This window comes from Siniperca chuatsi, linkage group LG9, assembly GCF_020085105.1.
Source record: "Siniperca chuatsi isolate FFG_IHB_CAS linkage group LG9, ASM2008510v1, whole genome shotgun sequence".
Lineage (NCBI taxonomy): Eukaryota > Metazoa > Chordata > Actinopteri > Centrarchiformes > Sinipercidae > Siniperca > Siniperca chuatsi.
Window position 1 is genome coordinate 16,558,520 of NC_058050.1, and position 23,651 is coordinate 16,582,170.

Below are 23,651 nucleotides of genomic sequence, written 5' to 3' on the forward strand. Positions count from 1 at the left end.
TTTTAATGTCAGGAATATGATTTATTTTACTGAGATTTTAGATTTGTTTCCAGTGAGATATTATTGAGTTTATGTAGTGACTTTGCTGTTGTAAACTTTACTATTGCTGCTCTAGAAACAATATTTAGTTATATTAGATATATAAATCAATTCTAATCCAGTTATGAATTTATTCTTTTTTTAAAATAATGATTTAAAAAACCCAATTCTTCAGTAATGAAAAATAACCTGTTTTGATAAAGAACCAGGGCGATAAGATTATGGATAGATAAAGATCCAGCTGGTTAGTGGCGCTTCACCCTGACTTAAGTAAAATCCTTTTACTATAAGCCTTGTTTAATCAATGTTATTTTATTATTATTATTTGCTAGGGGAGACAGTGCTATCACTCACAAAAATGTGATTACTTCAGGACATCGCGCTCGCTTCATCAGTGAGCATATTTGTGTCTGAGTGCAATGTGAAAAACTACAACCTTTGTGTTTTTTATAAATATGGTATTGATATATGTCTAAAATTATGTAAAATGCATATTTTTTAGTCAAATAACATAAAATTTTCTTGGGGGAGGACCCCCAAACTCACAACCACATGACCCCCCCACCGCAACCACAGCACCTAAGCCCTCCAGAAACCCAGGGAAAACCATGAATGTGTTTGAGATTAAACTGTTTACTAGAGCACAAAATTGTCCTGCATAGATCGAGCCTCTTAATTTTGATCTCAAAGTGCACCAGAGTGATGCATTTAACTTTATTACGGGGTAGCATGCCCCCAAACCCCCCTAGGGGGTCCGAGACCACAGTCTTAAAGAATCCTATGTGAAAAACTGATATATGTTCGTGTGTGGTCGGAAGTGATGTTGGTCATGCATTTAAACTTTATTTAGTTCATTTAAAGAATGCATAATGACATAATCATCTGTCACTTAACTGAATTTGTGCACCTGATAAATAAAAAAAATAATATGCTTTTCTCTCATTTCGCCTCAGTTGTTTGGGTTTGGTTTGGTGCATACATACAAACTCCAAAGTGATTTGATTATTTTCTTTTGAGAAGGAGGTAATTGTTAACAAGACTAAACGTCTGCAACTCTAGTCTTACAAACCAGGAATGACACAAACATCAGGCTTCAAGACTTCAGGAAATGTATTTTTACACACACGATCACATTATGAGGGTTGATTTTAGGTCTTATACTAGAAGAGTGTCTTCTTAAAGAACACATTTGTTATTAATTGTTAATAGTGAATGTATCATGAACTAACTATAGCACATAGGCCCACTACTGAAAACAAAACATATATACATTCAAATAAAGCATGAAATAATCCTTTTTTTAGTGTTACCAAAGGTATCTAGCAACGGAGAACTTCCCTTCGACTTTTTAAAATTGAATCTGACCATCCTTACAAAAATGTATAATATTATCACATGCAGTCTTTAAATTGTCTTTAAATGAACAACTCTCTTGTATTCAGCTGCATTCAAAGACTCCCCAGACACAAGTCCTAATTTCCCATTATATTTATTGCTTTATTATTACATGTGTTTTCCTGCTGTCTGACCAGAAACAGAATTCTCTAAAAAGTTGTTGAAGAATGTATAAACTGCCTGTTGTAAAAACTTTGTCCACTAGATGGGGGTTCACTGTGCATAGTTGTTTCCCACAGAATGTCCCTCTACTCTCTTCACACGTCCTGCCAGTTTTACACGACAAGCAAATACACAGGTAAACATGGGGGCAGGCTGAACAGTTGAGGGTGATCTAGACTCTGGGAACAAACATCAATAGCTAATAACGATTGATGAGGGCAGTGGTGGAATGTAACTCAGTACATTTAAGGTATCTGTATTTTACTCGAGTATTTCCATTTTATGCTAATTTATATTTGAGTCCACTACATTTTGGAGGTAAATATTGTACTTTTTGCTCAACTACATTTAATTGACAACATTAGTTACTAGATGCTTTGTAGATTCAGATTATCAATACAAAATATAAATCAACTAATAAATTATGATGTATTTTTATGGATTAAGCTACCGGGCAGTATATAAAGTGGTTGAAATTAGCCCCACCTTTACCAGCTGCAACATTAGTGATGCTTACACATTAATGCATTGCTAATTATAATACAGGGATATAATATACTGTGTATCACTCTGTAATCAGCCATTCTGCATAATCAGTACTTTTATGCAGGACGTTTACTTGTAACACAGAATTTTTACACTGTGCTATTGATAATTTACTTAAGTAAAAGCTCTGAGTACTTCTTCCTCTACTGAATGAGAGACCGTCATCTTTTACAAAAACTATGTTGCAGTAAACACTCCCTACTTTAATAAGCCAAATTCCTGCCTGCACTAAATCTAAGAACATTCAGAAATACATTTCTTCTACATCATCCTTTGAGATGATCAAATTAATTAACATGAGCCATAGGTGGATTAGCAAATCCACAATTAAATACACATGTATTTGTCTTATCACTGTGTCATATAATACACAGAAAAAAAAATAAAAATCTAAATCTTTGATTTAATCTGTTTAGTCACTCGTTCATAGTTCACAGTAGGGCATTGCTCAGTATCTGTGTCATTCACACCAGATGATATTTAGAATCCATCATCATGTCTTGTCCTTGTTTGATATAGTAAAATACAATAACTATCTCTGGTTAAAAGCCTTCAATTTTACCTGGGTCAAAATAAACATAATAACAAACAAAATAAACCCAATTTTGAAGGCTAAATATCAAAATTGTAAGTAAACACTACAAACACTAAACCAAATGTCTGGTGGCTCTTGTTGTCTGGCAGGTGTCTACCACGTGCCACAGCCCTTACTTGTGTAATTCTGACACACTCCTATACTTAATGTAAACTATTCCATGTACCATCTTGAAACTGAGTATCCTCAGTGCTTATATGACACAAAAGTCAGAAGTACATTTTGCTTTTTCAACATTTAAATGAGACTGAGAAAGGATTAAGAACACAGAAATACACTCTAGCAGAATTTTAAGAAATCTGTTTATTTTGCTTTTCATCAGTAACATCAAAATATTTCTGATAATTCCAATTAAAAATAGGTTTCAGGTTAATAATAGCACTCTGAACAAAAATTTAGTGAATAGTTAATAGTTTTTTACATTGTTCTTGTTATACTTGTTGTTTTAGCTGTTGTTGACAACTATTCTATGCAAGACAGTCGCTACTATCTGTTTAGGCAACATGCAAAAAAAGAAAATATGCAGGTTAAAAACTGTATGAAGCAGGAGACAGAGGGAAACCATAACTTTACTAAATGATATTTTTATACTATTTATGCTTGCTAAATTTCTACTTTCTCACTCATTGGTTGAAAGGATAAAAAAGGGGTGGGAGCACTATGAGGCCATGCAGACATGAAAAGAAAAACTGAGCAGTGATGCTGCTGTCTCCACCAGTTAAGAGAACATGACCAAAGAGCCCAGCGGTGCCACCAGGAGCAGAAGGCCAGTACTTGTGCTGCTGGCGCTGTTGCAGAGGTCACCCTGACAGCAGGTCATTTCTCCTGCAATGACTCCTTTAATCTGTGCATTGACCTTGTTTGAACATATTGACTCGGAGGCACAGCCCTTCACGGTCGTCTTTTCACCTCCTATGTTCACTGAGAGAATGAAAATGTTAGTGTGTGAGCTTTAAGTTTTAATACATCTACTAGAATCACTGAGCATCCCTCTGAGCTGAGGAAATACATGGAACAGAGTTAGATGTTTAATGCCATAGGCTGGTTACCCGTTGCTGAGATGCAGTGGTCCTCACCCCCCTCGCACTTTAGAATTGAGGTGCACTTTTGTCCATCGCAGCTGTAGCACTTGTTACCACTGGGATTGGATTTAATAGGTTCTGTAACATAAAACATACATTGTTAATATTGTTTGGGGAGGTAGAGGAAGCTGGAGGGGTCACTGCAATGATCTTTTTTTAAAGGCTTTTTTCAAAGCTTATTTGTCCAGCAGGCTATGGACATTTGTTGGTGTTTCCCTGCTGATGAGAAGTTGAAATAGCAGCTTTTATAATAACAGATATACAACATGTAGGGTTAGGGTTAGATTTATGCCATTTCTTTGTTCATTGACTAATTATAATTTGTGGATTTTGAAATACACGAAAATTAATGACAACATGATTGGTCAAATAAGCAATAAAACAAGATTAACTTGAACCTGTAGATCTCTCTCTTTCGCTCGCTCTCTCTATACGAGAGAGAGAAAGAGAGAGAGAGAGAGTGCGACTTAATGCCAATTTTCGACAAAAACAGTGCAGAGACGCATCTAAATACCAATAGACAATCTAATTGAGTTACCAGGGGCATGTTCAGTGTTGCAGAGCTCGGAGGTGCAGCACTTGCTGGTAATTACGGTTCTGGATATTCCAAAGTTGACTGAGCCCTCAGCACACTGTTTATCCAAAGCACAAGTTTTCATGTTGACATCAGCAAGTTTTGAACCACCTGCAACAAAAGAATAACCTTTGTAAACTGGGCCATGCAAAGCAGTTTCACAATCAAAACAATGCACCACAAAATACCATACCTGCATATGAAGTGATTCTTACTGCACGGCACTGATGAATCCGTGAAGGGCATTCTTTTGTTGTATCTGTGCAGGTTCCTGATGTTCTCGGGACACACTCATGACATTTCAGGGTGTAGGCTGATGAAAAACAAAACTCAGATAAGTTAATTCATCAACTTTTCTTTTCTACAAGAGGTGGACAAAATTATTTAAACAACTTAACTCTGAAGTAAATTAATCAAAATTATAAGCACAGCTACAAAAGTGGGTTATACAGTATTACAGTGCATGTCAAGTGCAGTTCTGACAAGTGTGGCGTTGTGTTGTTGTTTTCAACTACAACAGAATAGAAAAGAGGCTAAACAAAGAGGAATATCAGTGGTAAGTAAAAGTAGCCAACAGCAAAATAACATGTAGGATTAGGACATACTGTTATTTGGTATGTAACCTTAAATAACCCATGTCTGTAGCATTTGTAAAAGCAAAGTTGGTAGTTGAAAATAACAATCCTTCTTTTCTTAAAGATTAAACAGTTAAAAAAACAAATAAGAGAACAAAAACTTGCCTTTAGGGAGAAGCACAATCCCAAAGATCAGCGTAAGGAGATGCATTTTGTGATGGCAGGACACAACTGAGTTTTAGTTTAATCTGATATGGCATTAAGAAGCTCTCCTGTGAAGGAGTGGTCTTCATACTCAGACCCCTCCTTCATTCATCCTTCAGTAGTGACAAAATGTGAAACTTACTTGTACATTTACTGGAAACTGAATTGACTTTGTTTTCATTGGGTTTTTTTTTTCATTGAGGGTTTTTTTTTTTTTTTTTTTTTTACATAGGCACATGTTTAGCAGTTCCAAACAGTATTGCACTACCTACTGTGAGATTTCTGATCCCTATAATAACTTTCACACTGTTTTTACATGCAGTATATTCACACACTGAGGAAAACATATCTTATACTGAACAGCCAGGATCCACCCAGTGTGATTAATGTTATACACTTTATTCCAGCCTTCTGGATGCCTGCACACAAAGATAAGAGTAGCCATCACACGTCAGTGCATGATAAATGTTTCCGTGGTTGTGTACAGCAAGTAACTGTCACCCTGCAATTATAAAATTAGGGAAGAAAGAATGTAAAGATAGATGGTATAGATAGATCGATAGATTGATACTCTTCTCTTTAACATTTGGCAGTCTAAATTGAAAAAAATTAGAGGCCTAAATGTTTTCTGAATCATCTTATCATTCGATTGCAGCTTATTACCATTTTAGGCATATTTTACATTTTTTTTATCAAGTGATTGCACGGTGGCAGATACTGACTGTCTTTGCCACTCACGGAGGAGTGAATGAGGCAACTTCCACGCATGGTGAAATGGCTATGATAAATGAACTACTGATCATTTTCACCAGCATTATTTTTGTTATAAAGTGGTGGCTGCATTTTGCCCAATGTCCAATATTCACATTCTTACTGTACTTTTACTTCTCTGCATTGATGAAACAAGGATTTTGTGTACTGTGGCATACATTCAAAATACTTCAGGTTGTCAGCTGAATCAGGTGAACAAGACCAGTTGAGTAAAAACATTTAATTAACTCTTCACACAAAATACATGTAACACCTAAAACACATGTCAAAGTCTGTCTGTCCCTCCTCTTCACCCATATTTGTAACTCCCCAGTCCCCTCCATTGCCATTTTCCTTCCATCCACCAGGTGCCCTCGGATCTTCACACCTGTTCCCACTTCCCCCATCTGCTCTTCTGCCACAATTGCCTGGCCTTCCCAGGCCACCTCCTCACCTGTTTCCACTGTCATTTGTCAGCTGTGCAATACTTAACCAGCCCTTTTCCACTCACTCCTTGTCAGTTTGTCCTAGTTGTTATCTTGTCTCCTGTTTTTGCATTTGAGCATCTGTAACCTGGACCTCTGTCTACCTACTGTTACCTGCCTGTACGCTATTTTGGCCTGCTAGCCTGCTAACTCCAGCCCGGCCTATGGTCTGCTAGTAACCAGTCTGCACCCCGTCCTGCTAAAAACCAGCCTGCACTCTGGTCAATTAGCCTTAAGTTCGTGAGCCTGAAGCCTGCCTACATTGAGCCAGCTAGCCCACCACCTGCTTCCCCCGAACCCTTCGAGCCTTCAACGGACTGGTCGAGGAGCCACCCTGACAACCAGCTGTCACCTTATGATGGGACTCACCTGGTTATTTTCCCAGGGTACAGCGGAGTCCCCAGAAAAAGGTGTGGTCTCCACGTATCCTGACACCAGTGGCTATCTCAGCTGCTCAACTCCACAGATACTCAACTGCCCAGTGCCACAGAACCCCAGTTGGCCAACCCTGCCGACGCTCCGCCTGACCTCCAGTCGGCCTTCTTCACTGTTCAGTCATTTGCCAGCCCTGACCCACAGTCATTGACCACCACTGAAGGCTCTGCACTCCTGCCACTGACCTCGTGCTCAGCTCTCCTGCCACCAGTCAGGTCGTCAGTCTGTCCTGCATCCTGCCTTGACCTATGGCCGGATCATCAGTTGCCAGGGCCGCCCCCCCAGAACAGTTCCACATTCGTTGATGCCCTCCAGAGTGGCTTCGCCTGTCGCAGGCCACTTGCTCCTAAATCCTTCCTCCAGACTCCCTCCACCCACCCTGCTCGGTGTTCCTGGCCATCCTGGTGGGACATGTGGAATCTGTCATTGAGGGGGGAGTCCTGTCAGTTATCTTGCCTTGTGTTTGTGCTTTTGAGCTTCTGTAACCTGGACCTGCAACTATCTACCGTTACCTGCTTGTATGCTATTTTGGTAATTAAACCACTAATATTGTGCTGTCGTCTTGACTGTCTGCATTTGGGTCCATCCCCTGTTGCCACTCTCCTGCACCCCCATGACAACATGTGACATTTGACTGTTAAAAGGCAATTCTAATCTAAAGATGAGAATAGTTTTATTTGAGGTGGGTCAACATGGTAAATGTCACCCATTCTGGCAAACACTAGTTAGTCGGGTAAGAAAAGGATTAGAACACCGTCCTTATTGCGGACCAGTTTTTGGGTCATGGGCCAGAGGGTGGAGGAGAGAGGATGCGAGAAAACATCATTTAATGGAAAGCTCCCAGGATTCACCATAGCAACATCCTAAGTACTTGCCTCACCAGAAAAAATTAAGAAATGTTCATGTTTATTACCACTTTTATTACCACCAAGGTCTCCGAAAACTGCCAACAAAGTGGGATATATGTAGGTACTAGAGGTAAACTATACTGTGTCTTTACAGTTCTAGTGAAGCCTAAACACATGATGGACTACCAAACAAGGTACCAGGTTAATAGTACATAGCAATCAGGCTGGGTATGTGAGAAGGACTGCACTTAGCAGAGTGTGACTATCACACCAAGGCTGCTATAATAAACTAATTATGCCTGGCTTCCATTATTTACAACATGGAGTGGCTTTTTCTGAACCAAATGCCTGCTGAATACACTGTGGTCACATGATGTTTCTTGACCTTATGGATTAATGAGAACTGCCTCAATGCGTTTATGCACTGCCTTCCAGGAAACCGTGTCTTTATTTAGTTTTGTGAAACAGAAACTACAAAGCTGCAGAAAACAACTTGAGATTGTAATTGATTTTCCAATTTTCCCCAAATGTGTTGCAGGATTGCCAAGTACATGGCAACATTTGAGTTCTTCAAGACATCTTGGAAACATCACGTGCTTCCAGCAACCGGCTACATGTATGTTTGAATGGAGGGAAGTGATGTTGGTCATGCTTTTAAACTGTATTTACTTAATTTAAAGAATATATAATGACTGTAGGAAAATCAACTACTTTAATCAAATAACACTAATTCACTAATACACTCAATTCACTTGAAGGGGCACCACTCTTTTACAAGGAGAAATTAATTAATTAAATGAATTAAACTTGGATCATTAAATAGATCAGTCTCTAAGAAGGATTTAAATTCTTTTGAAAGATTGACCTTGACACAGACAACTTCTTACTGATTAAATGAGGGCATTTATTTATAGCTAAATGTCTAATAACTGAATAAATGAAGGATTAATAAGGTATATGACAAAGAAAATAACAAACACAACAGATGAAATAGCATATATTGAGTGATGAAATAAATCTGATCTTATTGGCAATAGTGAAGTGAGGTATGTGATCTGATTATGAAAACGACTACAAGATGCTAACGTAAGGCTAGGGAAATTGATTTCTCTAAATAGGAATTCATATATTTTATTCACATCAAGTCTTTATCACAGCAAAACCATGGTTTAGTCTACAGTTTTGAAACGCTGGCAAAGATGGGACATTTCCGACCGGCTTTCATCGTGATGTGCAGGGTGAATCTCCAGGGTGTCTACCGGAGGCCGCTCCCAGGTGCCTCCGTGAAGGCAGTTGGTCACCAAGCAGTACATTTAAGGTATCTGTATGTAACCCTTTTATTAACCCTAGGGGTTAATTTCAATGCTATGTTAAATAAGAAGAACCTGGGTTCCCGGCAGTTGAATGGGGAATTTGGCCGGTGCTTCTTTTCTTTAAATTAAAAACAGTTGTAATTTAGCTTTTCTCCTGTACCAATAATCACACAATAAAATTAAAGTAAGAAAAACCCTTATTTATAGTTTTCTTAGAAATTTGTAACTGTGTTAAATGAATTAACTATCTAAAAGAACAATGAAATACCAGATAACAAATTTAGGGGAAAAAAAGAATAGCAATGATTTATTTTGTTTTACACTAATAAAATGACTTTGTTTTGTTTCCAAGAAAGCACTAAATGACGAAACAAATAAGTTGTATAGAGAATAGCAAATAACACAGAAAATATTTTACCAACAATCCGTGAATTATTTGTTTTCCAGCAAATAAAAGATTTATACAACCTCTCAGAATTCTTTTTTCAGATACTTAGCTTCTTAAACCTGTATTCTTAAATTTTAACCTCAAATTAAAATATGAGATAAAATATCAAACCCTTGATTAAGTTACACACTCCAAAAATAATACAATACCAAAATCACGTTCTTTCAAGATCTTTCAAACACCTCCAAAAGAAAAGAAAAAACAGAGATTATGTTTCTGTCCCGTATGAAAATTTTGGTATGAGTCAGTAACACAGTCAAAAATTGTACGCGTACTTTAACGTTGGGGCCCAGTCCGTTGGTGCACATATAAAGCTGAAGGGTTCTGTGCGATCTCTCTCACAGTCAACGAGTCTCAATAGATGAACTCACCCACGTCCATCCGATGATAATGACGAGGTAATGTTTGAATCACTCACGACACAAACTCACTTTCTCCAGTCCCGTTTAATCCACACGAAACAAAGTCCAGTCGAGCTGCATCCAGTGATGAAATGCTAGAGGTGTCCGGTCCCAAACGAATTTAGGACGAGTTCACAACGAACTTCTTCACATCAGTCACTGTGTGCAAATGTAAATGTCTCTATCTGATGAGAAATCAGCACACACGGAGTTCTCAAACAATCGCGAAGAGACTAACAGGAAAAATAAATCACTTTAAGCAATAAAGCAAAATAAAGTGAATAAAATGTTTCCTATAAACGTTTTCCTTTGCACTTTGGGCCTTACATTACAGATAACATAACTGGTCTCCAAAATGACAACAAATCTCACGCGACCGAGACACATGCAGCTGCTTCTCTTCATGTGCGATGCTCCTCTTCTTCTTCCGCACGTAACTCACGTCATGATGCAACAACAACAATTCCAACATTCATTGGCCAGCAACAAAACACTTGTATTAAACACACTTTTTCACTGGTCATGAGCAAAAACAAAAAAATACATAGTTGCATCATATTTTGAAATAAAAACAAAATACATTTTAATTTGTTGTGTTATTTTTACCACTAACTATATTCAACACAATACACATTTTAGGGGTCCCTACATGTATTTTACTCGAGTATTTCCATTTTATGCTAATTTATATTTGAGTCCACTACATTTTGGAGGTAAATATTGTACTTTTTGCTCAACTACATTTAATTGACAACATTAGTTACTAGATGCTTTGTAGATTCAGATTATCAATACAAAATATAAATCAACTAATAAATTATGATGTATTTTTATGGATTAAGCTACCGGGCAGTATATAAAGTGGTTGAAATTAGCCCCACCTTTACCAGCTGCAACATTAGTGATGCTTACACATTAATGCATTGCTAATTATAATACAGGGATATAATATACTGTGTATCACTCTGTAATCAGCCATTCTGCATAATCAGTACTTTTATGCAGGACGTTTACTTGTAACACAGAATTTTTACACTGTGCTATTGATAATTTAGCTCTGAGTACTTCTTCCTCTACTGAATGAGAGACCGTCATCTTTTACAAAAACTATGTTGCAGTAAACACTCCCTACTTTAATAAGCCAAATTCCTGCCTGCACTAAATCTAAGAACATTCAGAAATACATTTCTTCTACATCATCCTTTGAGATGATCAAATTAATTAACATGAGCCATAGGTGGATTAGCAAATCCACAATTAAATACACATGTATTTGTCTTATCACTGTGTCATATAATACACAGAAAAAAAAAATAAAAATCTAAATCTTTGATTTAATCTGTTTAGTCACTCGTTCATAGTTCACAGTAGGGCATTGCTCAGTATCTGTGTCATTCACACCAGATGATATTTAGAATCCATCATCATGTCTTGTCCTTGTTTGATATAGTAAAATACAATAACTATCTCTGGTTAAAAGCCTTCAATTTTACCTGGGTCAAAATAAACATAATAACAAACAAAATAAACCCAATTTTGAAGGCTAAATATCAAAATTGTAAGTAAACACTACAAACACTAAACCAAATGTCTGGTGGCTCTTGTTGTCTGGCAGGTGTCTACCACGTGCCACAGCCCTTACTTGTGTAATTCTGACACACTCCTATACTTAATGTAAACTATTCCATGTACCATCTTGAAACTGAGTATCCTCAGTGCTTATATGACACAAAAGTCAGAAGTACATTTTGCTTTTTCAACATTTAAATGAGACTGAGAAAGGATTAAGAACACAGAAATACACTCTAGCAGAATTTTAAGAAATCTGTTTATTTTGCTTTTCATCAGTAACATCAAAATATTTCTGATAATTCCAATTAAAAATAGGTTTCAGGTTAATAATAGCACTCTGAACAAAAATTTAGTGAATAGTTAATAGTTTTTACATTGTTCTTGTTATACTTGTTGTTTTAGCTGTTGTTGACAACTATTCTATGCAAGACAGTCGCTACTATCTGTTTAGGCAACATGCAAAAAGAAAATATGCAGGTTAAAAACTGTATGAAGCAGGAGACAGAGGGAAACCATAACTTTACTAAATGATATTTTTATACTATTTATGCTTGCTAAATTTCTACTTTCTCACTCATTGGTTGAAAGGATAAAAAAGGGGTGGGAGCACTATGAGGCCATGCAGACATGAAAAGAAAAACTGAGCGGTGATGCTGCTGTCTCCACCAGTTAAGAGAACATGACCAAAGAGCCCAGCGGTGCCACCAGGAGCAGAAGGCCAGTACTTGTGCTGCTGGCGCTGTTGCAGAGGTCACCCTGACAGCAGGTCATTTCTCCTGCAATGACTCCTTTAATCTGTGCCGTAGCTGAGCATATCAGCTTGGAGGCACAGCCCTTCACGGTCGTCTTTTCACCTCCTATGTTCACTGAGAGAATGAAAATAATGTTAGTGTGTGAGCTTTAAGTTTTAATACATCTACTAGAATCACTGAGCATCCCTCTGAGCTGAGGAAATACATGGAACAGAGTTAGATGTTTAATGCCATAGGCTGGTTACCCGTTGTTGAGATGCAGTGGTCCTCACCCCCCTCGCACTTTAGAATTGAGGTGCACTTTTGTCCATCGCAGCTGTAGCACTTGTTACCACTGGGATTGGATTTAATAGGTTCTGTAACATAAAACATACATTGTTAATATTTCAAAGCTTATTTGTCCAGCAGGCTATGGACATTTGTTGGTGTTTCCCTGCTGATGAGAAGTTGAAATAGCAGCTTAATAACAGATATACAACATGTAGGGTTAGGGTTAGATTTATGCCATTTGTTTGTTCATTGACTAATTATAATTAGTGGATTTTGAAATACACGAAAATTTCACAATAAAACAAAATTAACTTGAACCTGGAGATTCCCTCTTTCCCTTCTCTCATTGTTGTTTTATGGATTTGCAGGGTGTTTCTATATTTCGTTGTGTTGTGTGTATTTGCAGTAAGTTACCAGGGGCAGGTTGGGTGTTGCAGAGCTCGGAGGTGCAGCACTTGCTGGTAATTACGGTTCTGGATATTCCAAAGTTGACTGAGCCCTCAGCACACTGTTTATCCAAAGCACAAGTTTTCATGTTGACATCAGCAAGTTTTGAACCACCTGCAACAAAAGAATAACCTTTGTAAACTGGGCCATGCAAAGCAGTTTCACAATCAAAACAATCCACCACAAAATACCATACCTGCATATGAAAGGATTCTTAGGGCACCACAGTGTTGACCCTGTGGGCATTCTTTTGTTGAATCTGTGCAGGTTCCTGATATTCCTGGTTCACACTCATAACATTTCAGGGTGTAGGCTGATGAAACACAAAACTCAGATAAGTTAATTCATCAACCTCTCTATCTAATACAAGGGGTGGACAAAATTATTTTAACTGACGTGTGTGTGTGTGTGTGTGTGTGTGTGTGTGAGATGCGGGGGCGGGGGGTGTTTTCAACTACAACAAAATAGCAAAGAGGCCAAATCAACTGTGCACAAACTGCAGGTGAGAAAAAACAGGAATAGCAGTGTCAAGTAAAAGTATAAGACAAGTAGGATATGGACATACTGATTCTTGTAACCTTAAATAACCCAGGTCTGTAGCATTTGTAAAAGCAAAGTTGGTAGTTGAAAATAACAATCCTTCTTTTCTTAAAGATTAAACAGTTAAAAAAACAGATAAGAGAACAAAAACTTGCCTTTAGGGAGAAGCACAATCCCAAAGATCAGCGTAAGGAGATGCATTTTGTGATGGCAGGACACAACTGAGTTTTAGTTTGATCTGTTCTGGCTTTAAGAAGCTCTCCTGTGAAGGAGTGGTCTTCAAACCACTCCTTCATTCATCCTTCAGTAGTGACAAAATGTGAAACTTAGAAAAGCCTTGTACATTTACTGAAAACTGAATTGGCTATAAATAGTAGTGCACTACTTACTGTTAGTATCTTGTAACTATAAGAGCTATGACACAAACAGACGGATCAAAATATACATACATACATAAATACAAGACAGACTTACTGCAGGACCAATAAAATACAAAATGAAAGACTCACTCAGTTCACATGCAGTATATTCACACACTGAGGAGAACAATTCATATATGGTAGACAATGGAAGACAATTTTAAACCATCTGTTGGCTGTTATGATAACAGGTATTGCTCCATCACCACCTTCATTTCATTTCTTAGTCTGCACTGTTATGAAAAAGATGGTGACATAAAGGGGGAGGTTTGAGTGTTCTTTTAGAGGAAACGAAAGCTACATTCCACTTGAATGTGGGTGAGACATCTCATTTCACTTCCAGTGAAGAGGCAATGTGTTAATTTTTAACAGGGGGAAGGCAAGAATGGACAGACTCTTACATGTTCCTCCACAGGCAGTTTAAAACCAGTTGGTTGGTATGTTCCGAGATCATGGCGGTTCTTAAAAGCAGCAATGTGAAGTGAAACTACGAGACAAACCACAGAGCATCTTTCGAGCAGGTTAACAAGGGGGATGCCTACTTCTTCCTGTTAACTATTATAGTGTTGATGTAGGTATCATAGTGTAAAGCTATGCTCTGTCTTGTGAAAGGATTGAATACAGTATTCCAGTGGAGATTGACACCATCCTTGCCCTGATGAGTGAGTAAGGAGTAATCTGAGTAAGAGATGAGGGCAACAAACCTGTGCAACGAAAAGCACCATGCAGTTTAAGAACCACACATAAAATCTTTTGGCTAGTGTTTCCTTTTATTTCTGAGTAACTGACAATTACTCTCAGACTGATGTTGATGAAAATAAAAAAATAACTTACAGGAGGCTATTTTTTTCCCCCGCAGAGAACGCGTGTGCACCGTCAATACACGAAAACTGCAGTTACATTTACATTTTCCTGAGGGCCAGGTACAACTTTCTGACACAGAGCACCAAGACTCAGCAGGTTTTCATTCCCACCAAAGTCTACAGACAGAAGTTGGTGACTGGGCTTCAAGTTTCACTTATCCCTTCTGTATACTGCAAACCACTCTCCACTTTCAGAACCACATTTCTCTTTATGTGACCTGATTATCGGGCATAAGAGCTTGCACAGCTTTTGTATAAAACAGCAGTTCAACCAAAGTGTTAGCAGAGCAGGCGGCTGTATTCAGAGAGGGCCGAGGACTTTTTCACCCCATCCCAGATACGAGCTGCGTAGTGAAACCTGTAAAAACAAAGAGACCAGAAATTCTATTCACCATGTAACAAATGAAGTTTAAAGAATATAATTGGGTAATATATTTATATAATTTAATCTGTATTTTTAGCTAGAGTTACATTTAAATCAATCTAGCACATAAGAAAACATGGTGAAATGGTAGTATATTAGTATATTCTCTGCTATATTGTTATTGCACCAATCCTACTTAAAATCATGTTTAGATTCTTTGATCAAGACGATACATAAAGTTGTATTTGCATCTTTACAACAAGGAGTATTGTGCTTTACTATCTTCTTTGACTGATTATCTATTCAAGTGTCTTTTAGGAGAAAATTAATAATTACTAAAACTACAGATTCAATTATTTTTATCTGGAAAACATGCAGAGGAGGTGCGGGGCCATTTTCAGCCCTGAGTAGTGTGTGCATGTATTTGTTTAGGCTGCAAACAACCCAAACAACCACCACCATATAAGGACATGTAACCTGTATGTAACCTGAGAGGCGAAACCCAGAGCAAAAAAGTTTGCATTGCACTGACTGCTGCTCGTTAAGATCATTGCTTTGAGATCACAGTAATAACTGAAGGCGACTCAGATGTATGTATATATTTTTATAAACTCAGATCTTCTCTCATCTGTACTGTGGTGGCTGAACAGTAAGTGACTACAGAAGTGAGGGAAACAGGAATTGGATTTAGCAGTAGGTAGGTTTACGTGTGAATTTCACACCCCTATCTCTCTGTCCCCATGTTTCATGTCTATCTCGACGCTGTAAACTGTCAAATGAAGGCGAGAAAAAAAAATAAAAAATTAACACCTTAAATGTCCCCCCATCCCCTGGTGAAATTATGCCATTTCCTTTCCATTTCCACCATCATTGCTCCAAACAATGAGCTTAACGAGCAGCAGTGAGTGGTGCAGTGACAAGGTGTGAATGTGATCAGGGCGTTCCTGCAAAAGAGAAGCTTCCTCTGAATAAATAAAGGTTAAAAAATAAAATTCTATTGTCATGTTTGGTTGTTTTACATTGTTTTTGTCCTGTAAAGCACTCTGTTTTTGATTAGTAGTTTATGAATTAACTTTATATCAATATAAATGGAAAGTGGGAGGGAGAAGAATGTGATGTTTACCAATTCTTCTCAGTGAGGATGGTGTGTGACAGCTGACAGCGGGGCATGGCCAGTATTTGGCTGCGGAGTTTTGAAACCATTGTGGAGAAGGCAGGATGTCCTCTGTACCCCGGCAGCAGGGAGAAGAGCGGGTATGTTCCCAACCCTAAACATTGCACAAAGATTAATTCACATCTTACACAGGAGGACAGTTGAGTTTTGCCTTATGCGAAGATAAATTCTCTATGACCTGCTTTAGTCAGATTATCCTCCCCATCATTCTCCTGCACAGGAAGGAGGAACATGTTGACTTCAGTTGCCAGGTAGTCTTGCCCCAAACCAGGGTAGATACTGCAGTCAAGCATGGACAATGTACCTAAAAACAAAACAACTTATTATGGGATGAGTGCTGGTGTGGCATGATGAAGCAATGTGGGGCAACTATTTTGTTAATCAAATCTCTAAACCAAATACTAATTCATGGTATTGTTGCTAACCATTTGCATTGATTTGTTCTTATCTAAACTCAGTTTTACAAATTAAACACGATTTACCCTTAAAAACAGCCATAGCGTGAACAGAATATATCTATGTATGAAGAGAACATTCTTGTAGTTTTGAACCTTTGTATTTGAGATGAGAGTGGGCCATTAATTTGTCCACCACCATATGCATGTTCTTCAGATTCTTTGGGCAGAAATCATCCTGTCTGGCCTTATTCTGGAGGAACACTGGATGAGAGAAGAATTTAAAGAAGAGACACTTTCATTTTGATATCATTAAACCTGGTTGGTGTAGGAGATTGTGCGTTTCAGCATTAAAAAGTCACCTATATGAGGATAGTACTCGGCTCCATCGTCATTGCCTGAAGAGCCAGTGCTGTCATGGCTTGCAGACGGAGTGGAAGGTTTCAACATCTCAGCAGTCTGAAGAAACCTATCCACAAACATTACATTAAAATTCCTGAACATTAAACTAAACAACAGCTGCAAAGGTTGGGTAATTATCCATGTTTTCAGTGTGATCGTCACTGTGGAAGAGATATGATCAGTGCGGGTACATACACACATATATACAAGATACATTCGAAATCAACGTCTCAAAGTGTAAGAATCAGGAGGTGTAACTAGTGTACATGGCAGCCGTGTATAGGCTTGGTCCAATGATAACGACACAATTAGCAGGTGTTTATCGACAGTAGATGTTTGATATTTTCTGATCCAAATGTAGGCATATCCAATCCATTAATTTTCACAGTGCACAGAGTGATGCTTTTGTCAGTAGGAAGAACTGAGTGGGTTTTCTGGCAGCCTGTTATATTATTCCACACAACAAAAATTACAATTATAATTTTCACCCGAATGTGTCGATTGGCGGAACGAGACAAAAACAGACTGGAAAGCAAGTCTGTCTCCCCACAGCGTTCAGGCAGCCTCTCACTGCAGATTTGGACTGTGCCAAATTAATAACTAATGCTATAGGAGTGTTTATCACTGCAGATATGCAACCGTACTTGGTCATAGAGAATAAAGGATTTAAGCATATGGTCAAATCGCATGTGTGCATTTTAGTCAGTCCGTTGTGCCTGCCCTGTATAAAGGAGCGCAAGCGTCAGTCTTACGATGGAGCATTACTGACATTTGTGTTATTTCTTTGTTCTTACTGACAAAATGCCCAAACCTGTTCTTATTCCCAGGTCGTCAAAAAACAACGTTTTGTCACACCCCTTGGCATCTGTATGAGATGCACCGGGCTTTCAATTAACTCCAATGTAAAAACATCTGTGGCAATATTAGACGCTCAGAGGAACTGCTCCGGCCATCCATTCACTCCAATATTAACCTGACCGCGGCGCTATACGATGCTGTGAGCATCAGTCCCATTGGAGAACCGTGGACCCGCTGCCCAAAAGTGTTTTCCTCACTGTTAATTCCCATGTTAAGGTTTTCTTTCAATGATATCCTCAAAATTTCTCAAAACTAAAACACGAACGTCCTTGATAATTCAACAATACAATAGGTCAATGTTACGGCTGTCAGTTTAGATTATTTCTTCTTCGATTCTGAGAAATAAAGTTTTTTGTTGTCAGTTTTGGATAGCAGAAGGCAAGGCTACATTACCCATGATCCTTAGCCACCGCTTCAAGAGGAATCCAGCTCACCGCTAAACCTAAAGTCTTGTGGAAAATGTTTTCTTAATAAAGTACTTATTGTACAATGAATTTACAGTCAGAATTAGCCATAGGCGTTTTGGCATGAAATGCTCCCTAAACCGGGGAAAATATTTTTTTCTCTTCCCATTGGCTGTTTTCGGTGTCAGCTGCAATTGTTCCTCCTGGCTGTACTGGCCACAAAGAGATTCCTATCTAAAGCGATTTAAATGTAATGTAAGTGATGGGGGACAAAATGTACAGTCCTGTGTAAAAAATGCATTCTTAAGTTCAGCTAAGCTAATATGAGGCTTCAGCAGTCAGAATCAGTCAAATCAAGCAAGGGATCTTCCTTCCTTCCTTCCCAATCACATTTTTTTGCCGCTGATACCGATTACCGATCATCTATGAGAACCGACCGTTTTTTGTTTTGTTATAGCAGCTGGTATAGCAGTATTATAGGTCAGTTTGACTGCTTTGTTTCCCTGGACAGGGGAAACAAAGCAGTTAGTATTTAGTGGTGTAAGCCTCATATTAGCCTCAGCTGAACGTTGGAATTATTTATTGCCCAGAAACAGAACTGAATTTTGTCCTGCATCATTTACATTAAAATTGCTTCAAGAAGGGATCTCTTTGCAGCCAGTATGGACAGAAGGAACAATTAAAGTGAGCAACAGCGCTTTCAATATACATATTGGCATGTGAATATTGTTTTAAGACATACTAATTCCTAAACTTTCCAAGACATGTAAGTTGCTACATTTGGCGTCCATGCATTTCTGTACTTTCCAGGCCAGTATAACCTAACTAACTAGCTACCACCAAGCTGATTACAGGTATTGCTTTCAACTACAGTCATAATTTTCAGCTGTGTAAAAGTCAGTAAATTAGTACTAACTTTAGTAAGTTAGTTTAGTAAGTAAAAACTCACTTTTGATGACAATGTTGTCTGCTTTAGCTAAGATAAGTATACACAAGAAAACTGAACAGATAATGGTGTAGATGAATGAGTGTCAGCACAAGTTAGACAGGTACATAGCCAGTCAGTTTCAACAGGTCTGGCTTTGCCCACATTTGTTGACCACAAGACCAACTGATGGAATAACATTATTGAGCTTATGAAAAAGCAGAAGACAAATATCCTCTTAAGATTCAAGATGAAATGCTCAACATTCCTGTGGCAGGAGGGGATCTTTTCAAGTTATCGACAGAGCCTTCCTGAGAGCCAACCTCTTCTTTTGTGCTGTGAATGTAGGCAGTAAGTATAACACGGACCCATCGCAAATAAGCAAGTACCTACCTGTAGAGGTTTAAGTCAGTGAACCAGTCTTGAACCACAATGACCACATGGCACACTGTAAACAGGAAGGCAGCAATCTGAAGAGACTGTAGACAGATCATACAGAGTGCTAATGCGGTTACATGTGAATGTTTGTGTATAAAATAATTAAAATGACCTACAAACTGCGATTAAACAATGAATCAGAGGACTAAATGTACATATTGGTCCCTAGAGGTTATGCACCTGTGCTCACATATACAACTAGTGTTTTCACCCACTGCCATCTGCAGGCCAGCCACTGACCTGCATCTCAACATATGTGTGAGGGAGGTTGTACTCTGGAGGCAGCTTCCGATCGTTGTTGATGAGGTGGTCAAGAATAGATGGGCTGAGCATTGGCTGAAGAAACAAATAAGACATTTTACAGTCTAATCGTAACTTCCAACGAGACATTTTGACAGAAAATTGAAAATACTACTGTCACTGTATCTGCAATACTTCATTCTTACTTGTGTGTCCAAGAAGATGACTCTCTCCTGTGTGATGAAGAAATCAATGCCTGTGCTCTGGTTTCCTCCTCTTTCCTTGATTTCTTGAGTCTGGGCTCTGAATACATAACCCCTGTGCAAACAAATATGCATGCTTATTCCAAACAAAGGACACAGTATGACCTCCATCACTTATTCTTCCAATTAGCCTGTCTGTCACTGAAAGTACAAGTCATAAATGTTTTGAGAACCTAACACCTGGGAATTTTCTTGATTTTCAGAAATAAGCTAAAAGAAAAGAATGTATTAATACTTAAACAGATAGGTTTAGCGGGTCTAATTAACTATTTTAGTTTGTAGTTCTAATTTTCTCTAAACAAATAGTTATTGAATATATGGTTTTCTGGTGGACATTGCGCAAAATGAACAATTTTTTTTTAAACGTTGTGTGAACTGTTAGAAAACAAAATAATGTATGATAAGCTAACACTCTACACTACACTCTACAGATGGGTTTACAATATCGCCCCTGTGTGTTCAGTAACAGTACCATCACTTTTTAAGTGCAGATTTAAAATACAAAATTTTGATGGGAAGAATAAACACATATAAATGTACCACTGATTCGTGTTATCAGTGTTATTTTAATTTTGAATGGGTAGCATTAGCTGCTTTGGCAACACTGCAGACTGAAAGACCAATTGGGGCTGACAGTGTACACTTAGATTATATTTATATTTATCCCAAAACATATTTTCCTTTCTCTAATAACCTATAATAACAGGTGAGGTGTTTGGGTACCATCCAGCACTGACAAAAACTCATTATATTCTTCTACTCTGCTTTTTAGTGGATTATTCTAGCCCTGCTAAAAGCATTTAACTACTTTTTTTTTTTAGATTACTTATATAACAGGAGCTGCCACTGGTGTAACAATGCTATAGTTGTAGACCAATCTGTAGTACAGGTTGGTTGGTTAGTAGTAGTCTAACTGTAACTTTTACTACAAAACATCAAAAGTTCAGTCCTTCTCGGTTTAGTCTTAACTGACCTCCTCATACACTAAACTGGCATCAGGAACATTATTTGATTGTTTCAAATTCCTCTTGCATACTAGATGACATTTTCTGTCATTATGGGAAAGCCTCGTCAGCATCTTTTAACTGTGGACTTATTCATCCTCTTCACTTAGATTTTCTCTGACTGGTATTTTTGACAAGTGCAAAAGTATATGTTTTATTAATAAATTAAATTCATATATCATTTACACATAACTGAGCAGTTTACAAGCTTGAGCTGGTTGTTGGTGTTATGAGCATCCTTGCCTTTGATCTTCCTCAGGAGTGTTGGCGGATAACAGTGACATGATCGTAGATTTCCCAGTTCCCTGCAGGCCAATGACTCCCACCACCAACATATCGGTTTGGTCCCTCAGATACTGCAACACATCACAACAAGACACAACTTCCTTACAGTACAGTATAAATACAATGGCTCCACAATCAACTAAATTCATTGAACATTAACTCACCTCCATGGCACTGTCACACCAATTCATCTGATCATCCACTAGCTTAATGCTGTGCTTCATCTTCTCTGGAGGGAGGAGTTTAGACTGGCCAACCATGGCTGGAAGTCATATGAAAGGATTTACTTTTATTTTCTCTGCACATGCAATTTGGCCTTAATGAGTGCATCCAAGTGGTGTATTCCTGTAACTGACATTTTCAGTAGAAAAAAACCCCCAGTTATTTTTGTGAAATCTACAGTAACTTACGGTCCACAGCACTGCTCGATGCAGAAGCACCCATTCCTCTGTTTTGGATCTGGTATACAGGCTGGGTGGGTCGCTGCCCTTCCTTCTCCATCTTGGAGGGCCCAGGACCAGAGGGCTGAGCTGCCGCTTCTGGGGGGGTTCCTGGCTTCCCTCCATCATCCCTGGCTTTCATTAGCATGATGGGCTTCTCCAGGACTAGAGCTCCACTGACAGGTGCATTCTGTGAAGACTTGGCCTTGAAAAGGATCCGACAACAGCGCAAGTCAATAGATCAGAAGAGCAGAGAGGAAGAAGCGCTTACAAACTGTACTTTCTGTAATGATCACTTATTAACTGTGACTCATTTGTGAATATAGTCCTAAATTCTGGAAAGAATTATGTAAATGTATAAGTACCTTACATGGCCTTGGATAAAAGTGTCTGCCAAATGAATTAATGTAAATGTAATTGCTGCCAACCTTTCTTCTCAAATTTGATATGATGTTTGATTTCACATATTGCAGTCACACTACAGCATATTCTTACTTTGTGGTCAGTTTGATTATCCTGCAAGCAAATTACTACTTGGACAAATCAAACTGGTCTAATGTCATAGTTATTGTATGCATTATTGTTTGTATTCAATAAAGAGAATTACATTATCTGAGACAAGCTAACGTACCCTTTCTCCAGGAGGTTTTGCAAGAATGATGGGGGTCTTCTGAATGAGTGGGCCCGGTGGATCCTCGCTCCCATCCTGAACAAATAAATGAAAGTGAGTCACTATTCTGAAGAAAATCAAAACAATCCAAAATTCACTTTAATGTGAGCATGTGATTGTATTACCCTTCGTTCTCTCGGTTGGTATTCTCGATCCCGACTGGGACCGGACAGATTTTGGCCCGGAGGTCCAGTATCTCGGTCTCCCCGGCGTCGCCTCCTTCTGCGTCCCTGCCCGTACATCCCGGGCTGACTGTGGCCGGACTCCGACATGTCGCTCCTCACCTGATTCACTGACTTACAACAGCACAACTGATGTCAATAGAAAGCTAGCTAACTATGATGGGACTCCAGTCCAAGCAGAGGCAAGCTGAAGATAATGTTACTTTCACTGAAATATCTTCGAAACTAGAACTCAACTCTCCGCTAGTAATCCTGTGACCATTGCTCTCGTTGACGTTTAAGGATATTTAGTGGTGTTATCGTTAAAGTTAAACCTAAAGCACTTGTCTATGAATGTAAATAACGTTAGCTAACGCTTTCCGCTGGTGCGCTTACTTCGCAATTCGACGTTAACCGTTAAAGCACGGCGTTTGAGCGGTTCTGGAATATAAACGCGCAAGAAGAAACTCCACCCGCCTGAAATTCTGTATGTTACCAATCAAACGCATCTCGTCCGTTTCGTAAATGAAGTCGTTATGAAACATCGTAATGATGTAAGTAGTTCCGCCACTTTAGGGATCATTTTGACGTGTAACCTCGCTGTATATTTTACTATATAAAAAGAGCATAAGAAGCTATATGATATCCTTGTTCAACCTTGTTCTGCTGCTTTTTGTTTGCCTTTATTACATATTATTGAGATGGTAGATTTCTTAAAGACATATTTAACATATTCAAATCATCATCAAATTAAGTTTATTATAAAGTACATTTAAAAACAACCAGAGTTGACCAAAGTATTGTACAATAAAATAACAGATAAAATAATATAACATGGTATCAAGCATAACAATACTATCCCATACACAAATAAATAAATAAGTAAAGGAACAGGTGGAAATGTTTAAAATAT

At 38.3% G+C, this 23,651-nt stretch overlaps 3 protein-coding genes and 1 long non-coding RNA gene across 4 annotated transcripts; all 4 read right to left on the minus strand.

Moving 5' to 3' along the window:
- Positions 1 to 3,022: 3,022 nt before the first annotated feature.
- On the minus strand, positions 3,023 to 5,285 carry LOC122881465 (urokinase plasminogen activator surface receptor-like). The gene is made up of 5 exons (XM_044207718.1): positions 5,134 to 5,285; positions 4,587 to 4,706; positions 4,358 to 4,504; positions 3,787 to 3,897; positions 3,023 to 3,658 (listed from the first exon to the last, which is right to left on the minus strand). Exons 1-5 carry the CDS (start codon positions 5,177 to 5,179, stop codon positions 3,456 to 3,458), a joined length of 627 nt encoding a protein of 208 aa, XP_044063653.1. The 5' UTR covers positions 5,180 to 5,285; the 3' UTR covers positions 3,023 to 3,455.
- A 2,825-nt stretch (positions 5,286 to 8,110) lies between these two features.
- Positions 8,111 to 10,485, minus strand: LOC122881474. Its single transcript, XR_006379164.1, has 2 exons — positions 9,727 to 10,485; positions 8,111 to 9,633 (listed from the first exon to the last, which is right to left on the minus strand). It is a non-coding gene; the product is annotated as an uncharacterized LOC122881474 (long non-coding RNA).
- Positions 10,486 to 11,663: 1,178 nt separating this feature from the next.
- Positions 11,664 to 13,741, minus strand: LOC122881467 (urokinase plasminogen activator surface receptor-like). Its single transcript, XM_044207720.1, has 5 exons — positions 13,589 to 13,741; positions 13,090 to 13,206; positions 12,861 to 13,007; positions 12,422 to 12,532; positions 11,664 to 12,290 (listed from the first exon to the last, which is right to left on the minus strand). Exons 1-5 carry the CDS (start codon positions 13,632 to 13,634, stop codon positions 12,094 to 12,096), a joined length of 618 nt encoding a protein of 205 aa, XP_044063655.1. The 5' UTR covers positions 13,635 to 13,741; the 3' UTR covers positions 11,664 to 12,093.
- An 860-nt stretch (positions 13,742 to 14,601) lies between these two features.
- On the minus strand, positions 14,602 to 23,272 carry smg9 (SMG9 nonsense mediated mRNA decay factor). The gene is made up of 13 exons (XM_044207682.1): positions 22,703 to 23,272; positions 22,539 to 22,613; positions 21,878 to 22,112; positions 21,632 to 21,729; positions 21,426 to 21,538; positions 20,122 to 20,233; positions 19,916 to 20,011; positions 19,631 to 19,716; positions 17,011 to 17,117; positions 16,805 to 16,912; positions 16,432 to 16,557; positions 16,203 to 16,347; positions 14,602 to 15,073 (listed from the first exon to the last, which is right to left on the minus strand). Exons 1-13 carry the CDS (start codon positions 22,847 to 22,849, stop codon positions 14,995 to 14,997), a joined length of 1,527 nt encoding a protein of 508 aa, XP_044063617.1. The 5' UTR covers positions 22,850 to 23,272; the 3' UTR covers positions 14,602 to 14,994.
- Positions 23,273 to 23,651: the final 379 nt, after the last annotated feature.